Raw genomic sequence first — 12,918 nt, forward strand, 5'->3', positions numbered from 1 at the left:
TCAATCTTTTAAGGGGAAAACTTCCAGAATCATTCTCTCCTGACATTTTGCCCACATCTATGGCAGGCATCCTCAGAGGTTGTGAGGTATATTGGAAACTAGGCAAGGGCGGTTTATATATCTGTGGAAGGTCCAGGGTGGGAGAAGGTAATTGTTTGGGATGTCCTTTTTTCCCTTCTTGAAGATCGGGACAACATTTGCCCTCCTCCAATCTGCTGGGATTTCTCCCATTCTCCAAGAACTCTCAAAAATGATTTCCAGTGGTTCTGAAATAACTTCCGCTAGTTCCTTCAATATTCGTGGATGTAGTCCGGCCCTGGGGACATGAATTTGTTTAGAGCGGCTAGGTGTTCCTGGACAACTTGTTTCCCTATTTGGGGTTGGATTTCCCCCAATGCTTCGTCCACTCCATGTTGCTGAGGTTGAGGCTGGCTTTCTTTTTGTGAGAAGACTGAGGCAAAGAAGGCATTAAGTCGTTCTGCCTTTTCCCTATCCCCTGTCACCATCACCCCATCTTCTTCTTACAGAGGCCCTATCGACTCCTTGTTTTTCCTTTTCCTACCGATGTAAGCAAATAAGCTCTTTTTATTGTTTTTAATGTCTCTGGCCAGGCATGTAGCCGGGGAGGGGGGGGGGGCTTGAGGTGCTTCAGCCCCTCACCTCGAAACTCTCAGGGCGGTCCACGAGAAGGCCTTACTGGTATTATTTAAACTGTTATGTTTATTCATATCATGATTTGATCACCATGCTCAATATATCCCATATGGATGGGGGTATTGGGATAATGATACAAAAAGTTTGCTAGAGAAGATCCTGTCTCACTCAGACTCAGCCCCCCCCCCCCCCCCGAATCAAAATCCTGGCTACCCTACTGTCTCTGGCAAGCCTGAGCTCGAATGCTTCTGTAACATGGCCATGCTGCTGCTCAGTCGTTTAGTCGTCTCTGACTCTTCGTGACCTCATGGACCAGTCCTCGCCAGAGCTCCCTGTCGGCCGTCACCGCCCCCAGTTCCTTCAAGGTCAACCCAGTCACTTCAAGGATACCGTCCATCCATCTTGCCCTTGGTCGGCCTCTCTTCCTTTTTCCTTCCATTTTCCCCAGCATCGTAATCTTTTCCAAGCTTTCCTGTCTCCTCATGATGTGGCCAAAATACTTCAGCTTTGCCTCTAATATCCTTCCCTCCAGTGAGCAGCCGGGCATTATTTCCTGGAGGATGGACTGATTGGATCTTCTTGCGGTCCAAGGCACTCTCAGGATTTTCCTCCAGCACCAGAGTTCAAAAGCGTCTATCTTCCTTCGCTCAGCCTTCCTTATGGTCCAGCTCTCGCATCCATAGGTTACTATGGGGAATACCATTGCTTTCACTATGCGGACCTTCCCACCCCGGAAAACTCACAGCAACCTATCTGAAACGATGTCACATTGATGAGGGAGATTGTTTTCTTCTGCTCTGGAAGTTTATTTATTATTTATTTATTCACAGCATTTATATTCCGCCATTCTCACACTGAAGGGGACTCAGGGCAGATCACATTACACATATAGGCAAACATTCAATGCCTTTTAACACAGAACAAAGACAAGACAAACATAGGCTCTGAGCGGGCCTCGAACTCATGACCTCCTGATCAGAGTGATTCATTGCAGTGATTCATTGCAGCTGCTCTCCAGCCTGCGCCACAGCCCGAGCCCGAAATTAGGACTCAGTGCAAATTGCAGGAAAGGAGATTCCACCCGAATGTGAAAAACTGTTCAGCAGTGGAACTCTCTGCCTCAGAGTCTAATGGGAGTCTCAAACTCCAGGAAGCTTTAACAGAGGCTGGATGAAAATCTGTCGGGTGGGTTTTGATTGTGCCAGAACGGGGTTGGACTGGATGGCGTCTGGGGCCTCTTCCAACTCTAAGAGTCCAGGATTTCCATGCACAACACACACACTCACACACATACACGAGCTGCTCTGCTGCTGCCTCTGGCTGCACATGACCGAAGGCGAGGTGGGTGAGTTGGGAAGAGAAGGAGGGAGACTTTCTCTTTGGGGGGAGGCAAGGGGCCGGCTGCAAACTTGGAAAAGGAGAGAGAGAGAGAGAGAGAGAGAGGGAGGGAGGGAAGACCCCCCCGCCCAGGCCGCCAACTCTTTGTCCTTGACCAGCAAAGCGGGGGAAGGCAAGGTAAAAAAAAAGAGAAAGAGAGAGAGAGCAGAGCGCGTGCGCGCGCACGCACTAAAGCCGACAAAGCAGCAGCAGCAGCATAAGCAGCGGCGTCGGGGGCGCGCGTTCCAGCCCGGGAGCGAGCGCCGTCGCTTTCCCTCTCCCTCCTGCTTCTTCCCTTCCTGGGTTTGGAGCGTTCGATTGCCCCCTCCCTCCCCTGCCCCTTCTTCACTGCCCCGCTCGGAGGAGAAAGAGAAAGGGGAGCGCTCCGCAGCGACACCGTCCGGCCATCGCGTGTATTGCACCTCCCCTTTTTTCTCTGTGTGTCTCCCACCCCCCTTCTCTCCCTCCAGCTCGGGCTCTCAATGAGCCACACTGCCCGGCCACAGAGCCTCCTCCGCCGCCCGATTGCCCCCCTCCCCATCGGCTGCTGCTCCGGCTGCTGCTTCTTCTTCCTCCTCCAGCCCCCTTCCCAGCCCCCAAGGACACGCTCTCCCTTCCCTCCCCTCCCTCCCTCCCTCCCTTCCCCCCTCCCTCCCCTCCTCCGAGCGAACGTCGGGACAGGACGGCTGCCAAGGTAAAAAAAGGAGACACGGGTTAGGAACAAGCAGGAAGGGGGGGGAGGGAAGGGGGGGAGGGGAAGGGGAAAAGGGGTGGTCGTGGGAAAGGGAGATCGGGGTGGGAAGGAGCTTTGTTCTGCCTGCCTGGCCCCACTCGAGTTCACGCCTCACTTGGTGGCACACGCACACATACACACACAACACACACGGATCCGGGTGGGAGAAGCTTCTTCCTTCCTGCCATTACAGCAGAGGGCCCTTCCACACAGCCCAGCACATCCAGGCAGGAAACCCCACAAGATCTGCACCGAACTGGGTTATCTGAGTCCACACGGCCATATAACCCAGTTCGGAGCAGAAAATGTGGGGGTTTAATCAGCTCTGTGGAAGGGGCCAGAAAGAGGAAGAAGAGGACGACGACTCTGTGTTGAAGGCAACACACACACACACACAGAGGGCAAATCTGCAATTGCTGCCCTGCTGCAATTCCTGACCACCAGGATCAGATCCACCACCTCTTCAATCTCTTCCTCCTTTTCCTCCTCTTCCTCTCTCTGATTCCCATATTTCAACAAACACCCCCCCCCCCCCCTTGCATGCGAGCCTTCCAAGGGCCCTTCCACACAGCCCTATATCCCAGAATATCAAGGCAGAAAATCCCACATGAGCTGAGTGTAGATTGAGATAACCCAGTTCAAAGCAGATATTGTGTTGTCGAAGGCTTTCATGGCCAGGATCACAGGGTTGTTGTGTTTTTCAGGCTGTATGGCCATGTTCCAGAAGTATTCTCTCCTGACGTTTCGCCCACATCTATGGCAGGCATCCTCAGAGGTTGTGAGGTATTGTGGGATTTTCTGCCTTGATTTTCTGTGTGGAAGGGCCCCGAGAAGAATCCTAAGGGGGCAAAAAGATGTCGGTCCGAGAGTCAGTGGCATTGAAAGCTTTCCAAAAGGGGCTTCTTTTTATTTTCCTTTTTTCCTTAACCCAAACCTTCTCTCCGGCCCGTTTCCACACATCTGAATAAAATCCCACATTTTCCGCTTTGAACTGGGATATATGGCAGTGTGGACTCCTAACCCAGTTCGAAGCAGATATTGTGGGATTTTCTGCCTTGATATTTTGGATTATATTGCTGTGTGAAAGGGCCTAAATAGGACTCCTAAAATTGGCCCATGTGAAAGGAGAGGGGATCTTTGGAAATTAAGAGGCAATAGCCCCTGGTGAGCTGCTGAACTTGCTGATCGAAAAGTCAGCAATTCAAATCCAGGGAGCGGAGTAAGCTCCTGCTGTCAGCTCCAGCTTCTGCCAACCTAGCAGTTTGAAAACATGCAAATGTGAGTAGATCAATAGGTCTGGCGGGAAGGTAACGGCGCTCCATGCAGTCACGCTGGCCACATGACCTTGGAGGTGTTTATGGACAACGCTGGCTCTTTGGCCTAGAAATGGAGATGAGCGCCAAACCCCAGAGTCGGACACAATTAGATTTAATGTCAGGGGAAAACCTGACATTAAGCAGAGCCTGGATAGCCATCTGTGGGAGGTGCTTTGAATGCAATTTTCTTGCTCCTTGGCAGGGGTTTGGACTGAATGGCCCATGAGGTCTCTTCCAACTCTAGGATTCTATGTTGTCCTAAGTTGTTCTCTGCTAAATTCGTTTTGCCAAAAAGTGGACAGTTGTCATCTATCTGAAGAACTGTGGCATGGGCAGATACCTGTTTGAATCCAAACTGAGGATTTATATTTCAAAATGTCCTGGTTGTTTGTCTTTTCTTTAAAAAAAACCCCAACAAGGGAGCAATTTTGTTTTTTGCTGCTTTGGAGACTAGGAACGCGGAACAATGGCTTCAAACTTCAGTAAAGGAAATTCTATCTGAACTTTAGGAAGAACTTTCTCACTGCGAGAGCTGTTCAGCAGTGGAACTCTCTGCCCCGGAGTGTGGTGAAGGCTCCTTCTTTGGAGGCTTTTAAGCAGAGGCTGGATGGCCATCTGTCAGGGGTGCTTTGAATGTGATTTTCCTGCTTCTTGGCAGGGGGTTGGACTGGATGGCTCATGAGGTCTCTTCCAACTCTATGATTCTGTGAACTGTGACGTGGACCGATGCATGCGTGAAACCAAACCTATGATTTATATTTTAAAATGTCATGATTTTTCTTTGCTTCAGAAGGACCCCAACAATTATTCTGGATGTATTTCCTGCTTCGGTCACACTCTTTAAAAAATAGTTTAGGTCTCGTGTTCTAAGGATACCAAGTAATCCTGAAGTGAGAAGTGTCCTTCAGTGAGTGATCTAACTTTCTTCTTCTTTCCCTGTTTTTCATGCCTGCCTCCTTCCAAAAAAAAAAAAAAGCTTCTCAAAATGTCCAGCGACAGACAAAGGTCCGATGACGAAAGTCCCAGTACCAGCAGTGGGAGTTCGGACGCAGACCAGCGGGACCCGCCGGCTCCTGAACCGGAGGAGCAAGAAGAAAGGAAACCATCGGCCACCCAGCAGAAGAAGAACACCAAACTCTCCAGCAAAACTACTGCTAAGCTATCGACTAGTGCTAAAAGGTAATAGTGAAGAAAAGTAGTGTGCATATGAGGGGGAAGGCTGCTCAGTGGTGATGACGTAAGCTGTCAACACTACTGGAAGGGTCCACTTTTTCTAAAGCAGAATATTTGGAGATCTTATTCCGTGCTGAGGTGGTGGTGACCTCATGGACTTGTGGATCCCTAGATATTTTGGCCTTCAACTCCCAGAAATCCTAACATCTGGTAAACTGGCTGGGATTTCTGGGAGTTGTAGGCCAAAACACCTGGGGAGCCACAGGTTGAGAACCACTGCCATAGTAGATTAGAGAGGCCCTGTCCAACAGATGTGGCTCCTACTAAAAACCCCTTGAGAAAGAATTAGCTCAGGACCAATCCAGGTGCAACCAAGGAAACGTCTTCACCAGGATGGGCAAACTTCGGCCGGTAGGCTGTTAGGAATTGTGGGAGTTGAAGTCCAAAACACCTGGAGGGCTGAGGTTTGCACATGCCTGATCTGCACTAGAATTGATGCTACTTTAACTGCCGTGGCTCAGTGCTATGGAATCCTTGGCGCTATTTGGTAGAGAAGACTTCGTAAAACTACTAAAACCCCCAGCATCGAGATGTGGCAGCTAAAGTGGTGTCAAACTATTAATTCTACAAATGTAGTTGCACCCCAGTTTTGAAGATGTAGGCTGAATGGATCCAGATGGAGTTCTAAGCCTGCCATCCTGGGGAACACACGTGTTGAAATGAGTATTGAAAAAGCAATCCCGTCACTGATTTGACATCCATCTGGATTTCCTTTGCTCCTCTATGAGATGACACCTGTTTTACGTCAGTGATGCCATATCCACACAAATGATTCATTGGTGTTCATACTCTCATCTACCATCATTTATCTGTCCACCCTTTTTCTTCTTCTTTGGTGAGTCTGCATACGTGTGTATAAGAAGTGGATTCATTTTTTGGCTATTTTCACTTGACGTCTGTTGGATGACATATTTCAGAGGAGCAATTGCTTTTGAGGTTGCTTTCTTTCTTTTGAAAAACATTTCAGTGCATGACAACTTCTAGAGTGTTTCTTGTGTGTTTGAGGAGCAATCTTTCATGGGTGTTTTTCCTGTATGATCAATATTGGTATAGAAGCATTTCAAGTTTTCTGGAAGTTTGCCTTTTGGGGTGTTTGTGCCCCTGTTAATTTTTTTAATAGCCTTTAATTTCATGGGCAAAAATCTGACATGCCTTCATTGGTGCCTCTTTAGAGATGCTTTTTAGGTAATATTTTCCCTGAAGTTTACTCAGTTTACATTGCATTGTCGTAGGCTTTTATGACCAGAATCGCTGGATTGTTGTGAGTTTTCTGGGCTGTCTGGCCATGTTCTAGAAGCATTCTCTCCTGACGTTTCGCCCACATCTATGGTATCCCTGCCATAGATGTGGGTGAAACATCAGGAGTGAATACTTCTGGAACATGGCCAAACTCACAGCAACCCAATCTATATTGCATTAAGTAGGAGCACATCTGACCAATGAAAGATGTTTTCAGGTATAGTCCAGTTTTGCTTGAATCTGTGATACTTTTAATTGGTCTCTAAAGTGAGATGGAGGAGAAAAAAAGTACTTTGGGAGTCCCATTAGGAGTGTGGAAATTACATTTTTTAAAGATAAAATCTTTATGTGCCTGTTATCTTCTGCCACTTCTAAACTGAAAATAGTAAACTGAAGAGAGTCAGGAAACAAAAATGAATGTAGTACTTTTGTTTTTAATTTAGGAAAAATGATAGGGAGTGAAACGTGTGTGTTTATGCAACCTTTAAGCACGTCAATCGCCCACTTTTTTATTAGCTGCTTTCAAAGTATCTGTACACTATGCTTGTTGCCAATACATAGGTCCAGAGAGTTTCCCTCCTAATATCTTGTTTCATCTTGTAAAATCTTAGCCTTGTGTGTGATGTCTTGTGTAAATTCTTGTAGGGTGAAAATCCAGAGGATCTGAATTACATCTAGGCCATTTGTCATTGTCATAGATCTTCTGTGGGCAAAACATAAATTGCCTGGAGTGTGTAAAATGAGCACCAAAAAGCAGCCCCAAAGAATATTTTGTTCTTGGAGGAAAATGACAAGAGCTTCCTTCGTCTAATAACCTCTATTAAACTGTGATAAAACTGTTGAAACGTTTTCTCCTTGGAGCCTAACAGCTCTATAACTATTGTCCATAGACACCATCTGGGCTGAAACCACCACCAGTATTTATTTTATTATACGAACTCTGCAATTTTGTTTAAAAACCTCCAAACATTTAATAGGATTATAGGAAAGGAAAGAGCGGAAGGGAAAAAGTGAAAGAAATCCAAAGTTATGACTTGGTTGAGGTCCTCTCACCTGCCTCCATTTTTAAAAAATAAACTGAAATGCTAAAAATTTGCTATCGGCATCAGGTAATCCCTTGCCAGAAACGTGCCCTTGTTTACCGAGTAGCTGCCTTGGCCACAACTCCTGTAATACTAGTAGAAAAAGTCATCCTGAAATAAGCTTCTGTTTCCTCCTTCCCTCCCCTCCCTTCCTGGTCTCATTTGCATTTAAGATTAAAAAGAAAAAATTCTCTCCGAAAGCATGGCTGGAAATCCCTCAGGCTCACTTTCTCGAGGACTCTGCGGGAATTCCTGCCAGGCCGAGGTGTAAATGCACTGTCTATTTACCGGAACCGCTAAGAAAAAAAGGCTGCAAACTTTCTCTGTTATGGGATTTGGGTTATGCCTCTGAGAACAAAGAGGAAGCAGCCATGTTAGCATTACTGAAGGCAAAACCAATCTTGCATTTAACTGCATGGTGGTAGAGGGCAGTGTAATTCCCTGATTTATTCCGTAGCCTATCTCAAATGCTTTGTGTCTGTTCTCATTTTGCCAACAGGATTCAGAAGGAGCTAGCCGAAATCACCTTGGATCCACCGCCGAACTGCAGGTATGGGAAGCACAGAAGTGCCAAACTTGTTCAATGTGACAGCCGTGGATATGGGGGGTGGGGAGGGAAGGAGGGGACAGGAAAGAAAAGTTTGTATGAAGGAAGGATGGTTTAGCATAACAGATGTGCTTGCGGTGTAATGTTTGTAAGCGGATTGAAGATAATGCAGGGATATTCCGCAAGGTGAAGGGAACAAGTGTAGCAAGATGCTGGATTGAATGTACTACGAAGCGTTGATTGTCAGCTACACAGACTGGTGTCACTTTGGCTGGAAATAGTCACCCCTGTTGACAAGTGTTTTCTCCCGGCGGTGTGTTTGTGTAAGCTAAATAGTTATCATAGATGTGACTTATTATGACTGCTGAAGCCTGAGAAACGGTGCAGTACCTGAGTCGAGAATGAAAACATGTCTCCTCTTGCTTTGTTTCATTCCTGTGATGCTATTGCATTTTTTTTTTTTGCTTTTGAAAGTTGTCTATTTAGAGTTTGTCTTCTGATTAGATGGGTGTTCTGTGTTAAAATAATTTCAAAACAGTTTTGTGGCTCAGGGAGAGATGGTATCTTTGTCTCCTATTTCTTGCACAGGAGCCTTAATGAGTTGGTAAAACTGCGTGGTTTATTTCAAAGCCCCTACATTGTCCTCTTTCCACAAGGAGCTGAAAACCTGGTGGTTCCTGCAGGTTTTTGAGCAAGATTAATTCGGTTGCTCAACAAACTGACCCTACTCTGCACTTTATACTCCCTGGCCCTGTGATACTCTAATGTACAAGTCCTTACCTATCCCTTAAAATCGACCATGTCTACCTTGAAGCCTTTATTACTGGTACTTGTTTCCTGATGGATTATATTGATTGGATATGTAACTATGTCCATTTTAATACAATTGTTTTGGTTTCTGTCTGATTATGTTGTTTATTATGATTACTATGTTTAAGCTCTTGTATGATGCTTTCAACAATTGATTGTTTTTTGTACACTTGTTGAAAACCGCCTTGAGTCCTCGCTCAATGAAATGGAGCAGTATATAAATAAAGTTTATTATTATTATTATTGACACAAAGACACAGTATGACACAGCAAACGAGATATATATGCTGGATTTTGTATCACAAAATCATAAGTTGAACACTTCCTAAGTGTTTAGGACTGTGTGATGAATTTTCGGATGATGCGTACAGATCCCAGTAAGGTGGCCTTTTGCAGTTGACAGATTGTAATTTTGTCAATGTTTATTGTTTCCAAATTCTGGCTGAGATCTTTTGGCATGGCACCCAATGTGCCGATCACCACCGGGACCACCTGTACTGGTTTATGCCAGAGCCTTTGCAGTTTGATTTTGAGATCCTGATAACTGCTGAGTTTTTCCTGTTGTTTTTCTTTTATTATTTCTGTTGTTGTTGTTGTTGTTGTTGTTATTTACAAATGCTGTCCCAGGACTTTCCCCCTGGACTTGGAGCAGGTTTCTTTGGTCATGGTTTGTTCTCTCGATGAGCCCAATTTGCAACGGAGAGGTTCATTGTTTCATGTTGAGATTGGGAAATTAAGTTCTTCTCGGCTGCCCGTGATGCTTCTAACCACTGGCTTTTAATCGATTCGTGATATGTTTTGTTTGGTGAGTGTGTTTTTCTGCTTGTGAGACTTCATGGTTTGCAGGGGCCTTTATATTGGAAGCATTCCTCATGCATGGGAATATTGTATCATTCCGGCCAATTTTGCTATTTAACAGGATTTCCAGGGAAAATAATTTATCAGAATTGAAGTGGTTTGTTGCTGGCTTTGCTGTTTTCCCCACCCCTGCATTTTTCATGTAGTTTTGTACCCAGTGTGACTTTTATCACTTTTCATCATTCCGGAGGAAAAATCAATCAAGAGACTGAGAATGATAAAATAACTGTCTACTGTGTTACAGGTTGATCTCCTTATGAGAGGTGTTCTTGTTGCTGTTGCTGCTGATGTTATGTGAAGTTGACTCTGACTTTGGAGACCCCTATCAAGGGCTTTTCTTGGCAAGGGTTTTTGAAAGGAGGTTTGCCATTGTCTTCCTCTGAGGCTGAAAAAGTGGGACTGACCCAAGGTCATTCATTGGGTTTCCCTAGCAGAGTGAGAATTGAAACCCTGATCTCTCAGATTCTGAGTCCAACAATATGAAGTGTTGTGTTTATGAGGTTTGTGCTGTGCTTATTTTGCAATATATGTGTGCCACTGGATAATTTTATTCTGTTGTTGTGTGACTTTTCTGGATTCACCGTCCAGCGGTCTAAAAGGAAGTGCTGGGGAATGTGTTGCTGTCATCATGGCATTTGACTACAACTTCCATCAGCCCTCGCCAGCACACTTAAGTATGATGCTGTACAGTGTGTGTGTATCAGAAAGGCTAGAATAAGATGTTAATTTAACTGAAATGGCTGCCTTTGGTTGTTGGGCGTGTTTTTAAAATGTGATAAATACATGAAATAATGTACGTGAAGGGTTTTGGCCACTGAGAGGAAAATGGTCTGTAAATTAAGTGCTGGTTATGACTGATATTGTGTTCCAGGGAAAACAGATTTTTCTCCCCATAGTATTTGCCTTGATTGAGTTGCTTAGAAAATCAATTTATAATGCTTGTTAATTTTATGTAGTGTTGCCTATCCTTCTTTAGCGTGTATTGGGGAACTTTTGAGGGATGTATCAAAACGACATGAATTTTTATTTCTTTAAAAAAGGAAAGGCAGTAAAAGAAAGGAAAGATAGCACTCATGGAAAAATTAGCGGTAGATTTCCTCTTTTAATAACACAAACCCAGCCATCCTTGATATGGAGGCATCCCCAGGGCCATATATCTTGTGGCTATTATTTGTGTTTGCCCCTTCTCCCTGTTGTCTTGCATGAACAGAAGTCTTAGAAGAGGGGGAATCTATCTGCCCCTTTGTGCTGGGGCTTTATGGATTGCTAAGACAGAGTGAAGGCTGGAAAAATTACTTTGTTGGACTACAAGACCCAGAATTACTCAACTGATTTTGCCCTTGGAATTCTTGGAATTCCAATTCAGTACAGCGACTTTTCTACACATCTGAATCCCTCTGCTATCATGGTCTAGAAATGTGTGGTAAGGACATCTTGGCTACCCGTATTAATAAATGTTAAAATCAGGACAGTAAATAAAGAACAACATTCATTAAACGGGGGAATTCCAGACAAGAAACAATCAAGGCCAGCTAACACGTCCCAACAAAAGATTCCCTCAGGCAGGAAGCAGCCAGGTTTTGAATCTGCGAGGCCATTAAATGTTAATCAGGCTGGCCAGTTGTAACATCCACACTTGCCTAAAGCAGAGAAGAGTTCTTTCTCCCAATGTGGGCTTTCCACAGATATATAAACCCACTTGCCTAGTTTTCAACAGACCTCACAACCTCTGAGAATGCCTGCCATAGATGCAGGCGAAACGTCAGAAGAGAATGCTTCTGGAACAAGGCCATACATACCAGAAAACTCACAGCAACCCAGCTTGTGTACAGTTCTCCATCCCAACAGGATTTCTTTTCCCACCGAGGATCGTGGCATGAAAGAATTCTGATACTGTATATAGAACAGATCTATAGTGTGAGTGGAAATATATCTGCATTTGGGAAATTCTTCAGGACTCTTGACAGTAGCTCAGATACCTATGGGGATAAAAGGGCTCCCAGTTAAAATACAAAGTCGATCTTGAGTGTCTTCTGGCTTGGAAAGAACATGAAATACTTCAATATCTGAATTTTCCTGTTGTCATTACCAGGAGAGGTTATTTCCTGTAGCCAAAATAAATGTGTTCCATTTCTAAGGGGTCATTAAGGATCTTCTGTCATGCTGTTGGTTTGACAAAATGCATTTTGCCTTCTGTGTAAAGACTGGAGAGATGAGAAAAAGGCCGGGTCTTCAGCAAAAAGGTCATGCTTGTTTGGAGGAATCTTTCGGTCACTGAATACTATTGCTTCTAGTATGTCAGAGCCTGGCATGGTTTCTGGTAGAACTGAATGGTTTTTACCCCCAGGTTCCCCTTTGTATTTCATCTTCAGAAAATGCTTTCTGGGCATATATGTGTATGTGTATTTATGTATGTAATATGTATGTCTGTGTATAGATATCTCGTATGAAGGACATTTATGTGTACATAGCTTTTACTTGCAAAATATACCTTTCAGAGCCCCATCATGGGCTAAAGTCACAATTTGTTCAGATGGCTACTAGAAATCAGATTATGTCTTGTACCTTTGTTGACACAGGAAGTATATAACAACTCCCAAGAATGATTCTGTCTCGCTTTTTAAAAAATGCATTCTGAGAGTCCAAAGTGCTTCTTAGACTTTATTGCATTAATCTATGTGGCAGCCTCAGAATCTTTATGACAACAAAGGAAGGGCATTATTATCAATGTTGTAGTGCAGTTGGAAGCTAAAGATCATGGTTTAAAAGACGTCTCCAAGGTGAGATGGGAACCTGAGACATGCTGGCTACGTTGTTGTGTTGCATATTGCTTGCGGTATTTTATTTGTATGTGCTCAGGTGCAAAACTACATTTGACTAGCATTTGCATTTGATGTTAAAATGGTTCAGTTGCCTTTTTATCATGTCAAAGCAACAAAAGGAAGTGGTTGTATACTCCCACTGTGGTTGTATACAATAAGTTCCATTGGCACCGTTACCCAATAGGCAGACACTCTGATTGCAAAAATGATGTGGTTTTGACTAGATCCCTGTCTTCTCCTGACAGTG

The 12,918-nt window shown here is 44.6% G+C and overlaps 1 protein-coding gene across 1 annotated transcript in view; it reads left to right on the forward strand.

Annotated features, from left to right (window-relative positions):
• Nucleotides 1-2,293: 2,293 nt before the first annotated feature.
• The window catches only part of ube2e3 (ubiquitin conjugating enzyme E2 E3), a 181,921-nt gene continuing 171,296 nt past the window's right edge, over nt 2,294-12,918 (forward strand). Inside the window, exons 1-3 of the mRNA XM_008120261.3 lie at nt 2,294-2,725; nt 5,057-5,259; nt 8,134-8,184. Coding sequence (XP_008118468.2) covers nt 5,066-5,259; nt 8,134-8,184 — 245 coding nt within the window. The 5' untranslated portion in view covers nt 2,294-2,725; nt 5,057-5,065. The remainder of the gene's footprint in view (nt 2,726-5,056; nt 5,260-8,133; nt 8,185-12,918) is intronic.

The sequence above is a fragment of the Anolis carolinensis genome, chromosome 1 (genome assembly GCF_035594765.1).
Source record: "Anolis carolinensis isolate JA03-04 chromosome 1, rAnoCar3.1.pri, whole genome shotgun sequence".
Lineage (NCBI taxonomy): Eukaryota > Metazoa > Chordata > Lepidosauria > Squamata > Dactyloidae > Anolis > Anolis carolinensis.